Below are 24,224 nucleotides of genomic sequence, written 5' to 3'. Positions count from 1 at the left end.
GTGACGTCACTAGTCGTACTCGTATCCTCCAGCGCGCGCGCCATGTCCACAGTATGCCTTTCTCTTTGGGTGCCTATTTGACGTTAGTTCAGGTCATTTTATTTTGTATTTTGCCGTTGATTGAATACACGGACTACATTTTTGTTCTCTTATTGTTTTATCAGGGCTAACGTGGAGTTTTATGTTGAATTTGTTTAGTTTAATGTGGATAGACTGTTTCTAAGGACATATTTTGGGTGGTACAAATAAATAAATAAAATGAAAGGTTTTAAAATAGCTGATTCGCTTAACCTATGTACTGTACATGTAACAATGGTGTCTGATTTCCTGTCATCTTGTAAAGAAATAAATCAACCACAGAGTAGCGAAATGTAATAAGGTGCAGGGGTGGAAAAAAAGAGAAAATTTAGTGTGAATTTTAATTTCAAATATTTCATTCAAAGAAAACTTTTTGTTTATTCTAATGGACTTTCGGCCCTCAGTAATAATGTAATCTTTAATTCTGCGTTCAAATTGTTCAAAAATATATATTAGTTTTCTCAGGATTCGAAAAAATTAATGCATTTAAATAGCATTTGCATAGATTTTGCCCTACTAATTTAAATGATTTCTAGTTTATAGGGTCTGTCGGTAATAAATAGGAACCTACTTTATTACTATGTTATGGACACTGGACACCAAGTCTTTTAAACCTCCAGACAAATTGAAAGATCATAAACTATATACAGGGTGCGCCAAACCTCTGGTCTTCTTTGATTACGGCTAAACTATGAGATATACAAAAAAATGTTTATAACAAAACTAGTGTGTATCAAAGAGGTCTATAATTTAAAATTATTTTCAATTATACAGGGTGAGTCAGAACGACGGTATGAACCAAAGTTGTATTTTTTTAAATGGAACACCCTGTATATTAAATCATTTTTGAATATATTATTTAAAAATATGAAAAATTTGTATAAGGTCTTATAGGTCTAAAGTTAATAATTTTCGAAATATTTACATTTTTATTGAGAAAAATGGTAATATTTATAGGGTTGTGGATTATGCTTCCAAGGAAATAAAAATTTGGGTGATAGGTAAAAGTTTTTAAAATATAGTGTTATTTTTAAATAACTTAATATTTTTTACTTTTAGCCATAAAATATACAGTGTGATCACTATTTGCAAATACAAAATTTTCTCATTTTTTTTAAATGGGACACCCTGTATATTACTTTTGCGTTTTGTAGTAAATATTACAACCTTTCTTTTGGTATAAGGTTGTATGTACCTAGCATGTTTCGTTTTGTAGATATTTAAAAAAAAACTATAGATTTTACGTGTTTGCGGATTTTTTATTTAAAAATTTTTTTGCAAAAAAAATAATTATAATCTGGTTTTAGAAACATACACTAAAATATAAAATATGAAGATAAAAACGTAATTAAAGATTAAAATAAATCGTATGCTAGTACAATTCAATTGAATTTAATAACTTTAAATTATTTTACAAAAAATATTTTACCATATTAATGAATGCATAAATTAGTTACTAAAATAAATAAACAACCCAATTTTAAATCAACCGTAGTAATTTTTCTACTACAGCAACTTTCCTGTACCAAATTAATTGTTAGTTAAATTTTATTTAGTTAAACTTTTAATTTACCTTTTAAATTTACTTACATACATCTTGAGAATATAAAAATTATTATAAAGTATGCTTTGAAACAAATGAATGTTAAATGTATCATCCAAATTATTTATTAATATAAATAGTATTTACTGGTGTCACAAAAACTGGGAATACTTTTGTAGTTGAAATTTTTGTAACAATTTTTTTTATTTTAAATTTTAATTTTTTAACCGAAACATTTTTGGATATGACATTTGTTTTGGGCGAAACCATTAGAAATTATTACCAGATTTTGTGACACGAGTAGGTACATAGATACTATTTACTTCTTAATATACTTCCATAACGTTCATTTGTTTCAAAGCATACTTTATACGTTCTCAAGATGTAGGTAAATTAAAAAGTTATTAACTGATCTTACTCGTAAATACAATATAACTAACAATTAATTTGGTATAGGAAAGTTGCTGCGGTAGCAGAATTACTACGGTTGATTTAAAATTTGGTTGTTTATTTAATTTAGTAACTAATTTATGTATTCATTAATATGGTAAAATATTTTTTGTAAAATAATTTAAAGTTATTAAATTCAATTGAATTGTACTAGCATACGATTTATTTTAATCTTTAATTACGTTTTTATTTTCATATTTTATATTTTAGTCTATGTTTCTAAAACCAGATTATAATTTTTTTTTTGCAAAAAAATTTTAAATAAAAAATCCGCAAAAACGTAAAATCTATAGTTTTTTTAAAATATCTACAAAACGAAACATGCTAGGTACATACAACCTTATACCAAAAGAAAGGTTGTAATATTTACTACCAAACGCAAAACTAATATACAGGGTGTCCCATTTAAAAAAAAATGAGAAAATTTTGTATTTGCAAATAGTGATCACACTGTATATTTTATGGCTAAAAGTAAAAAATATTAAATTATTTAAAAATAACACTATATTTTAAAAACTTTGACCTATCACCTAAATTTTTATTTCCTTGGAAACATAATCCACAACCCTATAAATATTACCATTTTTCTCAATAAAAATGTAAATATTTCGAAAATTATTAAGTTTAGACCTCTAAGACCTTATACAAATTTTTCATATTTTTAAATAATATATTCAAAAATGATTTAATATACAGGGTGTTCCATTTAAAAAAATACAACTTTGGTTCATACCGTCATTCTGACTCACCCTGTATAATTGAAAATAATTTTAAATTATAGACCTCTTTGGTCCACATTAGTTTTGTTATAAACATTTTTTTGTATATCTCATAGTTTAGCTGTAATCAAAGAAGACCAGAGGTTTGGCGCACCCTGTATAGGTACTTGGGACACAATAGATCCTACGGGTCGCAGTGTACCTATCACCCCTATCTACATACATACATATATAGGTACTTTTTATTTTTGTAAAAATTTTCTTGCTAACCCATTTCGTTGCCTGGATATTTAGAAACAAATATTTAAGTCCAAAGATTTTTAAGTCCAAAATACGAAGTTTTCGACTGTAGGTATTAAGAATTTTTACAATTTATTTTTGTATAACCAAGCTCACTTAAATCTAAAACATATCTTAGAATTGGGTAAAAATGAGTACTTAATTTAAAAACCCATTTATTTAGGAAAAGATCCATAACTTAAAATAAAGAAGTGATCTTCGCAAGAGAAATTCTTGGCTTTTATTGATACATATACTTCTTTTTTACGTTTCTTTTTACGATTTAAATTAGCTGGAACTGTAATAGAAATCTTGTCAGAATGGGGAACTTGCACATTTTTTTTTATTACATAATAATGTTCAGTTTTGTATAAAAATGAGATTTCCAAAATTTCCCGCTTCAAAAACTCATAATAACTTAGAAATACAAATTTAAAGTCTTCTTTATTTTAAAGTAGTTCAGACGGCCCGTGACGTCACATAGTTTTACATTAGTTTTTTATATGGTTGTATCAGTGATGTGGGAGGGTTAGATGTAAGTATATTCTTCTTCTTCTTCTTTAGTTTATTGGCCTCCACCTACTTGGGTATTTGGCCACAGCATCGTCGCGAAATATGGGAAAATATTTATATTGTAATGACATTTTTTTATCGTATGTCATTGTAATAATATAAAAAATATACCAGTTTGTTGGGATTGGAGTTTACAGGTTTTGAAGGAAAAAAGAGAAAGATTAATATGGAAAATAAAGAAAAACTTTATAAGTATTGTTTAGTGCCATTCTGTACAAGTACAAGCATTCAAAACCCCAATAAAATATTTATTAGATTACCAAGGGATAAAAAACGCCGTTTAAAGTGGTTATTTGCATGTCGAAAAAATATATTTCAGGTAATACACAAGGTCTTCATGTATGTCAAGATCATTTTATCGTAAGTAGTCTATTGTCTGCTTAATAGTGTTAAATAAAACAAGTATATTTTTTCATATTTCTGTGTTTTATAATATTGCCACTATACTTAATAGGAAGTGTGTACCTACTAAGTTTTATCGTTAAATACTTATGAGAATAATAATCAGAATAAAATCACAGTATAAAATTAGTAGGTATAATGGGAGTATAATATAGGTACATAATATATGTACTTACTTATCTGCTTTAACTCCCCGAACTTCTCCGACGGAAAAATTTTCACTCTTTTGAAAATATGTAACCACCATACACATATCAACTATAGGTAAGTTATCAGACTGCCCTTTACAAAAACCCTCTTCGGTCATTTTAAAAAATATATCTTAAAAACACTCAAATATATCAGAAATAGAAATTATCAAATATATTTATAAAACTTAGTGTCAGTGTCAAAACGAATGCCAAACCTATGAGGGAACTTACACATTTTTTTATTACGTAATATTATTCAGTTTCCTTTAAAAATAATATTTCCAAACTTTCACGCGATAAAACCTCATAATAACTTAGAAGATAATTTAAAATCTATATATTTTTTCTGTTTTCTGGCCTTGGTTTAGAAGAACCCTTAGCCAATGTAAAATAGTTCAAACGATCAAAAACGCTTGTGACGTTACATAACTGTATTTTCTACTGACGTTTATAATGTCTAATTTAAAATTATATACAATTTTGTTTACTTTGTTGGTGCAGAATGTACATGCACAACTATATGACGTCACTATGCGTTTTGGACCACCTGTTTCAATTTGAATTTTTAATCGTCTTTAGGGGCCAAACGAAAGACAAACAAAACTTTTTTTATCTTTGATACATGTTTTAAATTATGTTCTGTTGTGATTTATAACATTTTTTTCGAATTTAAAAATTTATGCAAGTTCCCTATTGTTTTTAAAGGTATTTACACACCAAGGAACAAAACACCACTTATTTGGCTTTATTTTTACTAATTAAATACGTAAAGAACTGCACACATTCAAATACACTTCGCAAATAAGTATACAAAACTAGTCGATCAAAGACGATACGACTGCTGACGTCACAGACGTAGCCTCGCTGCAGGGTACCGTTTTTCTAGCCTCCAAGAAAATCAACATTATGAACTCATTTATCTTAAGAAATGTACATTTTTAAACAGTTTTATGATTGGTACGTCTTTATATACCTTATAATCTATTGAATTTAACTATATTTAAAAATTAGTGAACATCCGTATTGTCAGTCTATCTTGTAGGTGGTCGACCGACGCTTCTCTTGTCTTTCCTAGGTCAACATCCCAATAACCTCTTTGTCCATCGCCCATCTGTCATTCTGGCTATGTGTCCGGCCCATCTCCATTTTAGTCTGGCTATCCTTTAGATTGACGTCAATCACCTTGGTTGTTTTCCTGATCTCTGCGTTTTTTATTTTGTCTCGCAGATTTATTCCTAATATGGATCATTCCATTCTTTTCTGTGTGACTCTAAGTTTGGTAGCTGATGCTTTTGTTAAGATAAGTGTTTCTGGTCTGTTTGTCAACACTGGGAGGATGCATTGTTCAAGTACTTTTCAGGCATGTTGGCAGCTCACTTTTAAAAGTTTCTTACTTACTTAGTCCTAAGCCTTTCTACCTTTAGGTGTAAGGCTGGTGGAGTTGAGTTTGGCATTGTAGTCTCCATGCTTTCCGATCTTGCGTTAGGTTTCTTGCACTTTCCAATGTCAATCCCTTCTTCTCGACTCTGATTTCATCTACCCACATAACTCTTGGTCTTCCTCTTTTGTTTTTCCCCTGCACTCTCGTTTTGAACACTCGTTTTGTAAGCCTCTCGTTCGACATTCTACACATGTGCCTGAACAATCTAAGTTGTCCCTCCACTATTTTTTTATTGATTGGTTCTAGTTTTAGGATTTGTCTCATTGTTTCGTTTCGTATTTTGTCTGTCCTCTTTCTGTGTGCTATTTTCCTCAGGAACCTCATTTCCATAGCATTGACTCTGGATTTTTGTCTCCCTGTCAAGCTCCCGGTCTCGCTGCTATACATGATTGTTGGTGTAACTACTGATTTAACGACTGCCATTTTTACTTTATCCGGTATCTCTTGTTTCCCCAAGAATGTTGTTTTCATGGTGTTAAATAAGCTTCCTGTTCGTCCCATTCTCTCGTTTATTTCCATGTCTTGTTTACCATTTGATTCGATTATTACTCCTAGGTACTTAAAATATTCCACTTGCTCTAGTTTTTTCCCGTCTAATTATATTGCGTGTGTCTTCCCCGTATTTGAAATTATCATTGTTTTTGTTTTCTCTGTATTAATTTTCATATTTGTGTTTGATAGTTCTTCTTCTAGGATTTCAAGATTGTTCTGTAAGTCTTCTCTGTTTTCTGCTATCAATACCATGTCATCTGCAAATAGTAGCTCCGATAGTTGAGTCCGTTTCATTTGCCAGTTTCCTAATGTTAGTTTTCTCATTCTTCTCTTGGCTTTCTTTATCGCTTCATCCAGTACCACTGAGAATAGCAGTGGACTCAGCACGCATCCCTGTTTGACGCCTTGACTTGTAGTAAATTCTCTGGATTCCTCGTTATTGGTTCTTACTGTATTCGTATTATTTTTGTACATATCCTTTATGTTACTTTATTAAAAGTTTCTATGAGTATATAAATTTATATTTATCTATGAGTTCTGTTTCTTGTCCACCAATACTGATGTTCTTGTTGGGTACCAAAGTCATTATTTTTGTTTTCGAGATGTTTATATTTAATCATACATTTTCTGTAGCCACAATGAGTTCCTGTGCCATACATTGCCATTCCTAGATCCTCAGCCAAATTGTGACTATATCATCGTCCAAACGTATGTTGTTTAGATATTCTGCATCTATTTTTATTCCCATGGTTAGCCAATCCAAATTGTTAAAAGCATTTGCCAGCACCGTATTAAAAAGTTCAGGTGACATTTAGTCTCCTTGTTTAACCCCCGCAATTACTATTATTATTTAATTTGACAGAGTTTGTTGCCTGTACACAGGTATATATTGTATAATAATTTTGTATACCTATAATCTAGCCTGCATTTTTAAGCGCCTGTAGTATTTTCCTTAGCGCACTGTGTCAAAGACTTTATGAAAATCGATAAATATTATAGTCTAAGAGCTGGGAGCGGATTTTGTGCGTGGTAAGTAATATGGAAAAACTATACGGGGATATGTTGAATTAGTTGTGTACATGACTTTCACCAACGGCCGGAAACCAGAGTTGGGGCCGAGGGTAGTTATAAGGGGTCAAAGTCGCGGATTTTATTATTTTTTTTTATGACGCTCATGATCGAGATAGTGCACCAAAATTTGGGAATAAGTAGGTCATGACGTACCTAAGTAAAATCTCTAGGGGCTCAACGCTGCGTGACCGACAAAGGGGTGGGGGTAGGGGTGAATATAAAAAATATACCGGGTTTTTTGCGACGTTCGTGATTGAGATAGTGCACCAAAATTTGGGTATAAGAAGACCATGACATAAATAATTAAAATCCCCAGAGCCGGAAACCAGAGTGGGGAAGGAAGGTAGTTATAAGGGGTCAAAATTCCGTTTTTTATTATTTTTTTTGTGACGCTCATGATCGAGATAGCGCGCCAAAATTTGGGAATAAGTAGGTGATGACGTAACTAAGTAAAATCTCCAGGAGTGGAACGCTGCGTTATCGACAAAGGGGTGGGGCAGGGGTGAATATAAAAAAATGTAAGAGGTTTTTTGCGACGTTCGTGATTGAGATAGTGCACCAAGATTTGGGAATAAGTAGACCATGACATAACTAAGTAATATCCCCAGAGGCGGAAACCAGAGTGGCGGACGAGGGTAGTTATAAGGGGTAAAAGTCGCGGTTTTTATTATTTTTTTTTTGTGGCGCTCATGATGGAGATAATGCACCAAAATTTGGGAGTAACTAGGTTATGACGTAACTAAGTAAAATCTTCAGGGGCGGAACGCTGCACGGGGTACAAAGGGGTGTTAGGCAGGGGTGAGTATAAAAATATATGGAGGTTTTTTTTTCGTTCGTGATCGAGATAGTGCACCAAAATTTGGGAATAAGTAGATCATGACATTACTAAGTAAAATCTCCAGGGGCGGAACGCTGCGTGGGGGACAAATGTTGTGCAGGGTCACAAAAAAAATAATACACACTGCGACTTTGACCCCTTAAAACTACCCTCATCCCCAACTCTGGTTTCCGGCTCTGGGGATTTTACTTAGCTAAGTCATGGTCTACTTATTCCCAAATTTTGGTGCACTATCTCAATCAAGCACGTCGCAAAAAACCCCTTATATTTTTTATATTCACACCTACCCCCACCTTTTTATCGGCCACGCAGCGTTCCATCCCTGGAGATTGTACTTAGTTACCTCATGACCTACTTATTCCCAAATTTTGGTGCACTATCTCGATCATGAGCGTCACAAAAAAAATAATAAAAACGGCGAATTTGACCCCTTATAACTACCCTCATGCCTAGCTCTGGTTTCCGGCTCTGATGATTTTACTTAGTTATGTCATGGTCTACTTATTCCCAAATTTTGGTGCACTCTGTCAATCACGAACGTCGCAAAAAAACCCCTTATATTTTTTGTATTCACCCCTGCCCCACCCCTTTGTCGGCCACGCAGAGTGCCACCCTGGAGATTTTACTTAGTTACGTCATGACCTACTTATTCCCAAATTTTGGTGCACTCTCTCGATCATGAGCGTCACAAAAAAAAAATAATAAAAACGGCGACTTTGACCCCTTATAACTACCCTCATACCCAACTCTGGTTTCCGGCTCTGAGGATTTTACTTAGTAATGTCATGATCTACTTATTCCCAAATTTTGGTCCACTATCTCAATCACGAACGTCGCAAAAAACCCTTTATATTTTTTACATTCACCCCTACCCCCACCCCTTTGTCGGCCACGCAGCGTTCCGCCCCTAGAGATTTTACTTAGTTACGTCATGACCTACTTATTCCCAAATTTTGGTGCACTATCTCGATCATGAGCGTCATAAAAAGAATAATAAAATCCGCGACTTTGACCCCTTATAACTACCCTCGGCCCCAACTCTGGTTTCCGGCCGTTGGTGAAAGTCATGTACACAACTAATTCAACTTATCCCCTTATAGTTTTTCCATATTACTTATCACGCACAAAATCCGCTTCTATCTCTCCGACTATTAGCACTAGAGGTATATTGTATTCCAGTACTTTCTCTATTTGGGTTTTTATACTTTATAGATGGTCATTAATTCAATAACTTTTTTTTAATCTTGCCTGTTCTCTGGGTTGATAAGTCTCTAATTATTTTTCCATTCTTTTACTTGTTATTCGCATAATACACTCACCGGCACAAAATTCCGCCACTCAAAATTTTTGATTAAGTTTGACAATTTTGATTAAGTTATAACTTTATTATTTGTACTCAAATTTTCAAGATTCTTGCATCAGTTTGTAGGTACGACATGTATTGATATAGTTTGTTATTATTCCGGTAACAAAATTTTTTTGCTTAGATGGCATTATACGGGGGTGGATGGAAGCGTTGTTTTTTCTCCTAACTTTAAAAAACTCTGTGGAAAAAGTGGAGGGCTCATTTTGTTTAATAATAATAATAATAATAATAAATGTCTTTATTAATATTTAAAAAATTATAAAATAAGGATTTATAATATATTTGTAGGGCGAGATTCAGTTTGTATATTGCTGTCAAGAGACAACAACATACATATGCTCTTCCACCTAACCCCCAATGTTGCAATTTATAGTCTAACTTAAATTATTTATAAAAAAATATATATTATAATTCAGAAGTACTTACAGCTGTCAATAATCAATGTAAATAAATATCTATAATTAATAATAACTTAATATTTCTTATAAATAGCAATTGGTATATTCTTATATATGTTACTGTTCACTAAACAGAAGCTCAAACATTTTTCTTTTAAACATTTAGTCCTGTCGCCAGGGGGGGTACAACGGCCTCGTTAATTCAGATGGACTTACTCAAGTTTTTTTTATGTATTTTGACCCGTAGAACACGAATTTTTTGGGTAACAGTTGATCCGGATGTCGATAAGATTGTTATAGACCAAGAACTTGAGGAATCAAATAACAGCGATTTTTGGCAAAACAAAACAATATTTTGTATTTTTTGGGCCATTTTAAGTAAAAAATATTTCTACAAGTTTTTTCGTAGGATGCACAGTTTTCGAGATAAACGCGGTTGAACTTTAAAAAAATCGAAAAATTGCAATTTTTGAACCCGAATAACTTTTGATTAAAAAATAAAATAGCAAGTCTGCTTACCGCATTTGAAAGTTTAAGTCAAATTATATCGGTTTTGATTATTTGCATTGGTAAAAATTTATTTTTTTATTGTTTAACAAAGCTATAAACACGTAGGGTTTCCCGTGCTTTTACATGCGTTTTAACGCATGTAACGTAGAAATAGTCTTGATTGCACTAGTACCTATTCTACCTACTCGTTCGATTTTAAATGAGAAATCATAGAAACATCACTCACGCACTAGTTGTTTGTAGCTTTGTTTAACAATAACACAATAAATTTTTAGCAATGCAAATAATCAAAACCGACATAATTTGACTTGAACTTTCAAAGGCGCTAAGCAGAATTGCTGTTTTACTTTTTAATCAAAAGTTATTCGGGTTTAAAAATTGCAGTTTTTCGATTTTTTGAAAGTTCAACCGCGTTTATCTCGAAAACTGTGCATCCTACTAAAAAACTTGTAGAAATATTTTTTGCTTAAAATGACCCAAAAAATACAAAATATTGTTTTGTTTTGCCAAAAATCGCTGTTATTTGATTCCTCAAGTTCTTGGTCTATAACAATCTTATCGACATCCGGATCAACTGTTACCCAAAAAATTCGTGTTCTACGGGTCAAAATACATAAAAAAAACTTGGGTAAGTCCATCTGAATTAACGAGGCCGTTGTACCCCCCCTGGCGACAGGACTAATTGTCCTGGAAATGATTCGAAAGCTGTCACACAAATCGTTATAGTAGCTAACAATTAAAAAAGAAAATGAACGTCTAAAAAAATGTGTTGAATGGCTTGGTAAGGTGAGAGAATTTTTATGTCGAAGGTTAAGATTATGCACGTCAGTCCTGTAAGTTATTCTATCATACAAATATGGAGGCATTCTATCCCTAATAACTTTATGATAGAAGCATAAAGCATGTAGTTTTCGTCGATTTTTCATATTTAACCATTTGAGTGTAGTAAAGGTACTACTTATACTTTGATATTTTGTGATTCCGAAAACTAAACGCAGGCAACAATTTTGCAACTTTTGTATTCTCCGGGAATCGAATTCTGTGAGACATGCATGATAAAGTACATTGCAGTAATTAAGTTTAGATAAAATTAGAGCATTACACAACATAGATTTGGTAGCTCTGTTTAATATACTACGACTTTGATATAACAGTTTCAGTACCGCGTATCCTCTTTGTAGACACAGACTGACGTGATGCGTAAATCTTAAATCTTCATCTAACCACACACCAAGGCTTTTAATTTTTTTACTAAAAACTAAACTATCATCACCAAAGATAATTTTTTTGAGTAATTTTAAAAAAATATTTTTCTATGAGCTGATTTTCCGAAAATAATAGCCTGAGTTTTTGATGTAAAAAAATTTGAAAAAAATTTTGTTTTGAAAAAATTTGTAAGCTGAGTAAATCATAATTTATTGCTTGGACCACCTGTTCACATTCATCTAAACTAAATGATATATAAAGCTGAGTATCGTCTGCATAATAATGTTGAGAACAAGATAAAAAAGTAGAAGGAAAATTTAATATGTATGTAGAGAATAATATTGGGCCTAATATAGAACCTTGAGGCACACCAGTATTAACTCTTAAAAAAGTTGAAGTAGTTTGATTAAGTTTTACTGCTTGATATCTGTTAGAAAGATATGATTTTATTTTCATATCAGGAGGGCTCATTTTGTTTTTTATCCTGGAGGTATCACTAATGTTTTGTTTATTGAATTATCCGAATATATCTTTTCTTGTAAGAGCTGTGAATAAAAACACTGCTTTGAAGGTTTATTTCATTAAAAATATCAAACGCACTAAAGTTAACAAAACAAAACAAAATTAACAACAAAACAATTCAATAGCGAGTATGTCCACCTTTTGCAGCAACGACTGCTCGCAATCTGTTTAGCATCGAATAAAGATGTGTTAATTCTTGCCTGGGGAATAGCCCGATATTCCTCTACCAGGGCCATACCTGTACCAAATTTTCTGGAGGCCTAGGATGACGGCGAATAGCGTTTTTAATTTATCCCATAAATGCTCAATAGGATTGAGATCTGGGCTGCATGCGGTCCATTCTAATCTTATCAATACAACCTCTATTTTATGAGTCAATCAGTGTTTTTATTTACAAAAAATGGTACAGCTCTTACAAGAAAAGAGATATTGGGATAATTCAAAAAAAAATTAGTGAATATGACAGGACTATGAAACAAAATCAGCTATTCCATTTTTCCACAGAATTTTTTAAAGTTAGGAGAAAATACAACGCTTCCATTCACCCCTGTATAATGCCATGCAAGCAAAAAATTTTTGTTACCGGAATAATACCAAACGATATCAATACATGTACCTACAAACTGGTGCAAGAATCTTGAAAATCGGAGCACAAATAATAAAGTTATAAATTGTCAAACTTAATCAAAAATTTTGGGTGGCTGAATTTTGTGCCGGTGAGTGTATAATATGCATGTACTAAAAGCACATATAAAGTGACAAATGTGCCAATTTAGCTAAGAAACGAATGATAAGAACAGTCTAATACATTTTTTGTAAAAAAAATATAGTACAGGACAGGAGAAGTGGAAGTAATTAAGACAACACTATGTTAAAAAGATAAGTAAAGACTAAAATACAAAGAAATATATGTCATACAGCTAAATAGAAAATATATTAAGCCATTTCTTTCCATTTGAGTATCTTCTTAAATAGAATATATTAAGGGGCTATCCTAGTGTAAAAATACGAAATTCATATATTTTTTTGGGAATTTCTAAAATAAAAAGTACTGTACCAATTATTTTGAAAATTTGCATGAGCATTTATTATAAAAAGAAGTACATTGAAGACAATTTTCATAAAAAAATATTAAAAATTAAACGACTTATCCGCTATCTACTGGCACCGTGAAAATAAAAACATGGCTCCACTGCTGCAGTGTTTGGGACTAATAGTGATCCTGAAACATAAAATTTCAAAGTCATTATTGAAATATAAGTTATTTCCTATACCATGAACTAGGATTTTTAAAAAATATTAAAATTTGGAAAAATGACGAAGTGTTGAAACAAAAATTTTAAAATTAGCTTAAACATTTTCAGTTTCAAAAACCGCCAAATTGAAATTTTTTATACGATCAAGAAACCCCTAGAAAATATCTTATATTTCAATAATAAATTTTATGTTTGAGGATCTCTATTAGTCCCAATCACTGCAGCAGTGGAGCCATGTTTTTATTTTCACGGTGCTAGTAGATGGCGAATAAGTCGTTTAATTTTTAATATTTTTTTATGAAAAGTGTCTTGAATGTACTTCTTGTTATAATAAATGGTCATGCAAATTTTCAAAACAATTGGTACAGTACTTTCTATTTTAGAAATTCCCAAAAAAAGTATTTGAATTTCGTACTTTTACACTAGGATAGCCTCTTAAGATTATTTTCATACTAAATGGTACCAATATATGATTTATTGACTAAAAATCTACTTTACTACTGATTTATGTGATGTTTGTGCTTAAACACTACATTTGTCAATATCAAAACTTTTCCACGGTACAGGAAATTCTACAAAGCTTTCTATATCTTAAATGTCTCATGAACTCAATTTTCAATTTAAAATTTTATACAAACTTTTCTTAAATTCATTTTTATTTTTATTTAGACTATTTTACTGCAACTAACTATTATATCTACTTCATAAATTAATTCTAGCAAGAGTTGAATATTAAAAGAAAAATAAATAAGATAAAATAAAAAGAATGTGTGTGTACTTTGTACGCACGTAAGAAGTTATACTTCTATTATATGATTTCAACGAAATTAATATACTTTAAACAATTTATTTATATTTTATTCAAATATTAAACTCATAAAATGTATAAAAAAATAAAAATTTGCATCGGGGATCGAACCCTCTTATATTAGGGTGATTTGGTTGGAAATCAAAGCGCCTTAGCATTTAGCTACGCCCGTAATGTGGAGCCCGATTGATTGTCTGAAAATTGTAAATGAGACATGTTGCATAGATATTAATTTTTCTACAGTGTTGCATGTTTTTCGTGTGCTGGCAAGAGCACTAATCATTATTCACTATAAACTATAAAACGCAAAGGACACCGCACACATCTAATGGACAATGTAATATCACTCAAATACAAGAAAATTTACATGAATAGATTCGTCTAGGAATTACAATCATTTCATATCCTTGCGCCAACTCTGAATTTTGATTAATAACGGCGCAAATTGTAATTAAAATGTATGGAAATCCGTGGACAGTGGAAAAACTGTCATATTCAAATACTATTAGTCTAGTCACTATTGAAAACAGCTTAAACTATGTACAGTAGGAAAAATGAAAGAATACCCATGAGCGAACATATAAAACACGATGTATTTTCCTGTCACCGTGTCATACAAAAAATTGGCCAGCGCAAGTACCTACATGTAATAATTATTATTACATGTACTTCCGCTGGGCAATTTTCTTTGTGACACGGTGACAGGAAAATACAGCGTGTTTTATATGTTCGTTCATGGGTATTCTTTCATTTTTCCGACTGTAGGTACTTTGGTTTGAGTTTTCAATTATATCTTCTATATTCTATAAGATAAGAGTCTTAATACCTGCAAAAAAATTTATAATTTGCCGATTCACAAAATCACTTTTCTCACTCTAACTCACGTACAGCTGGGTCCTAAAAAAATCTGATACGACTCTTAGTAAGATTTGAACATTTATAGGGCTTTTCATCGATTGTCATTTGTTTCGAGCTTCTGTCATGTGTCACATAATATTAATATAGCTACATCATACGTCTTTGGTTTGTATCATTGGTAGATACCAATAACGTTTGACGTAGATATATTAATATTATGTGACACATGACAAAAGCTCGAAACAAATGACTGTGAATGAAAAGCCCTATTATGACAGAAAAATAATAAAATAAACAAACAAACAACTGATTACATAATATGTTAATTCATAAATTGTAATAATTATTAAGGTCTAGATTTTGATATTATTTTGAATTCCTGCATTTTATAAAGAGTATATAAATGATAGTTTTTACATAAAATAGGCTTGTTGTTATTATTTTTATTATTATTATTAAGGAATAAAACAAGCGACTTAACTCAATAATATATTAAATCAAGAATTGTAACCAAATTAAAAGATAACTGGCCACTATCAGAGGCAGCAAAACATTTTAACATAAACAGAACCACAGTTTTTCTATTAATAAAAAATGGATAGAACAAGAAACTCTCGAAAGAAAGCGAGGGTCTGGAAGACCAAAACTATACTAAATTGAGGTATGTAAAAATAGAATTCACAGCTCTTCAGTATTTTGAGTTAAAACATTACGCCGATACAACCGTTTTATAATAATCCTCCTCACATTCTCGATTGGGTTTAAATCTGGACTGTAGCTGGGTTATGGTAAGGTTTCGATGTTGTTATTCTAGAGCCACTGGTTTATTATATTTGCAGTGTGAACAGGTCAATTATCTTATTGGAGGATAAAATTATTTTCTGGATATAACTGTTCTACACTGGGAAACATGATGTTTTCTAGAATAGTCAGATAAGTCTGCCCAACAAACTTGCCATCAATAAGTTCTGGTCTATACACCCCAATTTTGCCCTTTTTAGAAGATTGAAAAATGTTCTCATCTGTAAATATTACCCTGTTCCAAAAATCTTGATTTTGTAGTTGATGGTTTTAAGCAAATATAAGTCTTGATTGCTTTTGTTGTGGTGTAAGAGCTTGTTTTTTGCTGCAGTTCGGTACCTAAGACGCGATGCTTTAATTCTGCGCCAAGTTGTTGTCTTTCTTTCCGGAAACTATGACATAATTCTTGCAGTTTTCGCATCTTCAAAAGGATTCTCTTTTAATCTCTCCAAAAGCGTAGAACCTTGCTTTCTTTCAAGAGTCTCTTGTTTTTTTTCATCTTTTATTAATATTAAAAACTGTTGTTCTGCTTACGTTAAAATGGTTCGCTACGGCAGATAGTGACCAACTATCTTCTAATAATTTCGTTACAATTCTTGCTTTTAGTTCTTTGCTAGCTTGTGGAGACATTTTTTGAGGTTGAACAGAATAAGTTATCTGACAAATTTTAAGATTTGGCAGTGACAGTATGTAAATAATGTATCCTTCAAAATACTGTGCTCAATTTTCTACAAAATACGCTTTAAGAGTCAGTATCAGTTTTTTTAGGAACCAGCTGTACATACCCATTTGATTTTAGATTTATTTATATCAATTTACGCCGTTGCATCCCAATATATTCGTGTATCTTGTTGCATTTGAATGATATTAGATTTTCCATAAGATGTGTGCGGTTTCCTTTGATGTTTGTGTAATAAAAATGTTATTCAGTAGCAAATGCAACCAGTGAAGCCAACAGCAGCCACCCAACCATCAGAGACGCCATAATGAAAATTCGGTTTTTGACCCTCTCTCCACAGCAATTTGCTGAAGGCCCAGGGAAGTCAAATTTGCTAACAGAATCAGAAAAATTCGCCATTTTGATGAACATCTGCAGCCCTAGCTCTGCGGTTTCTATGCCTGATGGTTTTTCCACTTGTTTGGTGCAGAGAAAGAAGAGGAACTCTGAGGTGTACCCTCTGGTAAGTGTTTTTTAAATCATTATATCGATGGCTGACAAATCATTATATCGAGGACAAATATTGTATGTCCAAAATTGATGTTTTCGGTAAAATCACTTTAAAAGTTTGCGTTATCCGTGACAAACCGTACATACTTTAAAAGTAACTAAATTACAGTTAAGTTCGTGCTACACCTTTCTTTTATATCTTAGTCAGTTCTATGTATTTCTGTTAGTGTTAAATGTTAATCACATTTAACAAGCTAAAAGTAAACCCCTGTATGGACAGACAATAAATGTGAAGTAAAACATGGACATACAATATAAACTTACGTGCATAGAAATCGGCCCACTTAAAAATTTTGTCATTTTTGATGTCTCATATTTCCTAAACCTGTTGGCCGATTTAAGTGATTTTTTGAACATGTTATAGCCTGATTCTTTAACAATACCACTGTAATAATATTGTTGCTAAATAGGTAAATTTTCATTGTATACCGGGTGTACCAATCAAACTGTGTTTTTTTCTCAAAGTTCGCATCACCCTGTGGAATATTCTAGCATTTATAAAATACTGAAATTAACACCCAACTATAGCCTCAGGTTTTCTTAACATTCTGCTTTTTTATTCATTCGTTTATGTTGGATAATAAAAAAGTTAGGTACTTTAACAACTACACATGCTCTTCATCAATACACGGTGTTTCTAAATAAGTGCGACAAACTTTAAGGGATAATTCTGCATGAAAAAATAGTGACAGTTGGCTTTCTAAACGTATTTCCGCAAATGTTTCGTTTCCGAGATACGGAATGTTGAATTTTTTCTTACAAACTGACCATTTATTTTATTGCTTTAAAACCGACTGAGATATGCCAATGAAATTTGGTGGGTTTTAAGACGTAGTTATTACACATTTTTTGTCATATATATAGTTTAGCTCTCCAGGCCTAGAAGACCCATGGCTTGGTTTACTATTCCTTTCCAATCTGTCCTATTTGCTCCTTTATTTTTCCAATTTGTGATTTTCAGTTCTTCTATGTCTTTTTCAACATCTTTCTTCCATCTGGTTTTCGGTCTACCTTTCTTCTTCTTTTCTCCTATTCCTCCCGTTAGTATTCTTTTGGGAAGTCTCGTGTTTGGCATCCTTTGGATATGTCCCAACCATCTCAGTTTTTGTGATTTTATGATCCCTACTATGTTTGGTTCACCATACATCCTCTCCAGTTCTACATTTCGTCTTCTTATCCACATTCCATTCCATATCTTTCCGCCAAATATTCTTCTTAGGACTTTTCTTTCCCACACTTTAAGCATGACTTGCTCGGATTTGTTCATCGTCCATGTTTCACTGGCATACAATACTATAGGTCTTATCACTGTCTTGTATATTCTTATCTTAGCCCCTCTAGATATGTTCTTATTTCTTAATAAGTTGTTTAGAGCAAAGATACAACGATTACCAGCCATAATTCTCGCTTGGATTTCTTCTTTTATATTTGGTCTCCTAGTGAATGTCGCTCCTAGATATTGGAATCTCCCTACTTCTTCGAATGTATATATTTTTGCCTCTGTGTTTATTGTCATATATTGTCCTTGTGTGTATTCTCGTTCCGTCCATTCCATATATTTAGTCTTTTCTTCGTTTATGTATATCCCTTTCTTTCTTCCTATCGCCTCTAGTCTTTTTAGTATTTTTTTTTAATTATTGTTTACTTCTGGCTATCAGTACTATGTCATCAGCGAATGCCAAGCATTGGTGTTTTCGTTGGTATACAAGTCCTGTCCTATTAATTTCGGCTTCTCTGATGACTATTTCAAGAAGGATACTGAACAACAATGATGACAGTGGATCTCCTTGTCGTACCCCTTCACCGACCCTAAACTTATCTGTTTCCTTTCCATCTATTTTAACCCTGTTGTCTGTTTCTCTGAATGTAACTTTTACCATCTTTATTAATTTTTTACTATTTCCAATTTCATATAGTGCTTTGTATATTTCTTTTCGTTTAACTCTGTTAAAAGCTTGTTTAAAGTCGATGAATAGGGCCATTGTAGATTTCCCGTATTCGTAGCTTTCCGCTTGTATCTCACGAAGCAGGAAAATTTGATCCACCATGCTACGTCCTCTTCTGAATCCACATTGATATTCTCCTATGTCATTATCTAATTTTTGTGTTATCTTGTCTTTTATATGTACTGCAAGTATTTTATATGCAACGTTTAGTAGGGCTATTCTTCTGTAATTATGGCATAAACTTTTGTCGCCATTTTTGTGAATTGGACACAGTGTGGCTTCAGTCCATTCTTTTGGTATGTGTTCTTGTTCCCAAATTTCTTTTATCAGCTTTTCCGAATGCTTAATTAGTACTGGTCCTCCATATTTAAACATTTCAGCTGTTACTTCATCCTTACCTGGGCTCTTGTTTTTCTTTAGTTTCTCTACTATTTCTTTTATTTCTTTTTTTGACATACAATTAAGAACTTAATATTCACTATTAGCGCGCATACGTGTAATATGACCGATTATATTACCCGTATGCACGCTAATGGTGAATATAAAATTCTTAATTTTATATAAAAAAATCCGCACTAACTATCTCTTAAAACCTACCAAATTTCATTTACATATCTCAACTGGTTTTAAAGCAATAAATAAATCGTCAGTTTGTAAGAAAAAATTCAACATCCCGTATCTCGGAAACGAAACATTTGCGGGCGTAAGTTTATAAAGCCAACTGTCATTATTTTTCATGCAGAATTACCCCTTCAAGTTTGTCGCACTTATTTAAAAACACCCAGTATTGATAAAGAACATGTCTAGTTGTTAAAGTACCTAACTTTTTTATTACCCAACATAAACGAATGAATCAAAAAACATAATGTAAGAAAACGTGAGGTTACAGTTAATACAGTTGAGTTTTAATTTCACTATTTTATAAATGCTAGAATATTCCATAGGGTGATACGAACTTTGAGAAAAAAACACAGTTTGATTGGTACACCCGGTATACAATGAAAATTTACCTGTTTAGCAACAATATTATTCCAGTGGTATTTTTAAAGAATCAGGCTATAACATGTTCAAAATATAACTTAAATCGGCCAACAGGTTTAGGAAATTTGAGACATCAAAAATGACCAAATTTTTAAGTGGGCCGATTTCTATGCACGTAAGTTTATTACATATTTCCATACTGCAATTGTGGAAATATAAAATAAGGTTTAAAATAGTAGGGGAGAGTTGGACAAAACGGGATACCATTCTTGTTTATTTTTATTACGGAAAAAATGTTAAAGAAATTATCATATTATTATTTTTTTATAGGTATAACATTTTTGAAGCACACAAAAAACATATTTTTAGCTATTTTTAATGACTGGAAAATAGTAAAAAAAAATATTTATTAAAGTCCTGCACATCCCGTTTTAGCATACCAAGGTTGGATAAAACGGGATAGGTTCACAATATTTAATTTTTTGCATTAAATTATCTAAAAAGTATATTTAAGTAGATATAAGACTGCAAAGCAAAATTTACCTTTGAAAAAACAATATCTTCAGTAGTCAGAAACTTAAAAATAGGCGATTTTTATGTTTTATTGCAAAATGGGAAAAGACCTTTTATTTAGGACTAGGTACGTATATCAGAACAAAAGTCACATAAAAATATGTTGTTCTTTTCTGCAGTATGAGAACACGCTTTATCGCTATTTAAAAAATTACTAGACCAACAAATAAATAGGTGGATAAAACGGGACATAAAAAACTGTATCACATTTTATCCAACTTATAAGTGTCCCGTTTTGTCCAACTCAGACATTTTTCAAAACAAAAATGGCTCCTGCCTAAACGTGAAAGTAAAATTTGATAGACTACACATGAGAATATTCGTTAATGAGTGCGTAATTAAATATAATAGTCACCGGAATTATATGTTTAGATATGTAGGCAATATAATGTAGAAAACAACGCACTTAACCCGCGAGTAGTCGCGCAGTGAGATAGAATCTCAATTTTTATCCTTTTTCGCGATAACTTGATGAAAAATTTTGCAATTTTAAAAAAATTTCGTAAGTGCCTCGAGGATGGGTGTAGTAATGCGTAGGAATTTTTTTTCTTCTTCTTTTTGTGGAATTTATGGCTTTGGGGAGAGCCAATTAACTTTAACCCGCGAGTAGTCGCACCGTTAGATAGAATCTCACATTTCATCCTTTTTCGCAGTATGTACAGTAAAATTTGTCAGTAACGGCCACTAAAAATGAAAGAACTATTGTCCGATATAGAAAGGTGGACGGTATTGCCAGTTTTTGTAGTCTACATATAATTGGTTTGGGAAATTTTTAAACTGGCCGTTAGGACAGGTGGCCGATGTTGGCAGGTGGCCGTTAACACAGGTTTTTTTAATAAAATTGTTAGAAATATCTATTTTCAATATAAAAAGTAGATAAAACTGGTACAAAATAAAAATTTGTTTTAAATTCGTATTTTGAGATAGAATCTCACACGCGACTATCGACGTTACAGAAGTGAGCGCGACTACTCCCGGGTTAAAAGTACAAAGTACCAAAAAAATAGAGTCAAACAATTCTAAACACAACAACTGTTCACCAAATAATGGCATCGAGGTAAAACGAACTGAGAATGTTAAAATGACGACTGAGAACAAGTTTCCGTCGTTGTCCGATTGATAGCACTACTAGTTGGGTCTCTAGGCTAGGTATCCCGTTTTATCCGACTATCCCGTTTTATCCAACTCTCCCCTATGTACTAGTAGTACAAATAAATTTTTTATTACGGGTGTCGGCTCTAAATTTCGGACCAATGCTTTTTAAATGCATTAATTTTTATCGAATCCTGAGAAAACCAATATTTTTGAAATACTTGATCGAGGAATGAAAGATTACATTATTACCGAGGGCTGAAATTCCCTTAGAGTAAACAAAAAGTTTCTTTTGAATGAGATATTTGAAATTAAAAATCACACTAAATTTTCTCTTTTTTCACCCCTGTAACTTATTAAAATAAACATTATAGAAGTTTTCAAGGACTTTCGGCCCTCGGTAATGATGTAATCTTTGATTCGGCGTTTAAATTTTTCAAAAATACAACTTGTTAATTTTCTCAGGATTCGAAAAAAAATTAATACATTTAAAAATTATTGCCTCGAAATGTTGCACCTACGCTCTTAACGGAATAAACATACCTAGAGTCAAACACAATTTAACCATACTATAGGCTGACGAGCCTCCAATAATATGGACAAATATTGTTTCTTCGGACATACGATAAATAGGGGAGTGCAATTAGAACGAAAAGATACAATGTTTCGGAAAAAATCAAACAAGGTTATATTTTTCTAAAACGTTTTTTGTTAGTTTATAAATATGTTAAAGTAAAAAGTTCTACTCACAAATTTCGCCGCTAATTGTTTATTAATTGTTTAAACAATAACAATTGTTTTGTATAAATAATGTTAAGAATATGGGTGAATTCAACATTTTATTTTGATAAAAAATGTTTTTATTTTAGTTTTGATTATGCTGAACCCGAATCTGACATTACAATTTGCAAATTCAAAATGGCGGATTCAAAATGGCGGATTTTTCCTAAAAATCCTTAAAAAGTAGTTGTAAAATCCGAATTTTTTTTATAAAACGTGTTTGTTTACATATATGTGGATATTTTTGAGAGGTTGCTAAACCTGAATCAAATTTTGATAATTTAAATTATAAAATGGCAGATCCAAAATGGCGGATAACTTAAAAAATAGTTGTAAAATCATAATTTCTTTACAAAATCTATTTATTTCTACATATTATATTTATTTTTGAGAGCTTTGATAAACCTAACTTAAATGTTAACATTATAAACTATAAAATGGCGGATCCAAAATGTGGATTTTCTAAAAATAACATAAAAAAGAACATTTTTCTAAAACATTTATTGTCTTTATTTTTAACAGGTTGTTGAATCTGAATAAAAGATTAAAAATTTAAATTTCAAAATGGCGGATCCAAAATGGCGGATATTTAAATGAAAAACAAGTAGAATCCAATCAAACAAATATGGAATTTCATTCTTAAAAAAAAAGATAAACAAATAATTTTCACAATTATATTACAAATTTTCGATTAGAAGGATATAATTACATATTGGAACATAGTTTTTAATTCCAAACAACTTTTTTTTATAAAAATTTTCGATATTGTGAAATATAAAGGTACTTTACTCTTGAGTGAAATTCATATTTTTTTACATACCTCGTACAAAATTAACAAAATTTGCTATTTGATGGTTGCATCTTATGTTATGTACGTTGCAGAGTATTTTATAAAGAATAACTTTTTTCGTAAAACTGATATTAAAAAAGTTATCAATACGTTCCAAGTTTCGCAGACATACTGTATAAGAGCTAAAAAAAAATTTTTTTATTGAACATTTATTATTGTTAAAGCTTATTAATAAATGTATTTTAGGTAAGTTTTACAGAAAAAGGTTTTGATCACTCTGTATATACATTTTTTCAGCTGGTAATTTTCGGTTTTTGTATTACATTTTTGTTATCTTTCTAAGTTTTCTCAAAAAGAAATTGTTTATTTCATTTTTAAACTAAAATAATTCAGTGTTTTTTAAAAATTACATCCCAAGCTTTAAAAAAATAGCAAAAAAATTGTATTAGATTTATTCAAACTTGAGTACTACCGTCTTAAAATGGTGGGAATTCTGTAAAACTACGAAGTTTTCAAAAATTACATTTTTTGAGACATCGTATTATTTGAATTAAATTTTTGAGATTTTTTTTAAATGAAACATCGTTTAGTAAGTTGATTGAGAGGTAAGTTGTGCAAATTTGAGAGTTTTATAGGTAAAATTGTATTAGTTACACATTTTTAAATCATTTTAAACAAAATTCATGTAAGGCTCATTTTCCGCCCACACCGTACTTATGTCCATACATTTTATTTCTTTTTATTACAACCATAAGATAGCTTATTTCATCTTCTTTCATGTCCAATTTGTAAAATTTCTTTTGATCTATTATTTAAAGAATTACATTTAAAAAACTCAACCGTGCACTTCTTCCAACGCTAGTTTACAGTGCTCCAATGTGTGTGAGAAGGGTGACTTTAGCGTTATAAATAAAAAATTACAGAAGCTAGAGATTTAATTTTAGAAAAATCTTTATATAAGGTTTTTTTTGTATAATTTTCTGAATTTTTCAATGGTCAAGTCAGTTTTTTTCTAAAAATTATATTTTCGAA

At 31.4% G+C, this 24,224-nt stretch overlaps 2 protein-coding genes across 6 annotated transcripts in view; one reads left to right on the top strand and one right to left on the bottom strand.

Moving 5' to 3' along the window:
• LOC114332197 (advillin) overlaps nucleotides 1-24,224 on the bottom strand; it is a 235,697-nt gene that overhangs the window by 177,206 nt on the left and 34,267 nt on the right. The gene's annotated exons all lie outside the window — the stretch shown is intronic.
• Nucleotides 1-24,224, top strand: part of LOC114332196 (BTB/POZ domain-containing protein 3) — a 52,506-nt gene that overhangs the window by 4,920 nt on the left and 23,362 nt on the right. For 3 of the 5 annotated variants that reach the window (XM_028281935.2, XM_028281937.2, XM_028281934.2), the window contains one exon: nucleotides 16,733-16,983. In XM_028281935.2, the coding sequence (XP_028137736.1) occupies nucleotides 16,733-16,983 (251 nt within the window). The remainder of the gene's footprint in view (nucleotides 1-16,732; nucleotides 16,984-24,224) is intronic. The other 2 variants (XM_028281938.2, XM_028281936.2) reach the window with 1 other exon arrangement.

The sequence above is a fragment of the Diabrotica virgifera genome, chromosome 6 (assembly GCF_917563875.1).
Source record: "Diabrotica virgifera virgifera chromosome 6, PGI_DIABVI_V3a".
In the NCBI taxonomy this organism is placed as follows: Eukaryota; Metazoa; Arthropoda; class Insecta; order Coleoptera; family Chrysomelidae; genus Diabrotica; species Diabrotica virgifera.
The sequence above is the reverse complement of the archived record's forward strand: the minus strand, read 5'-3'. Positions and strand labels throughout refer to the sequence as shown.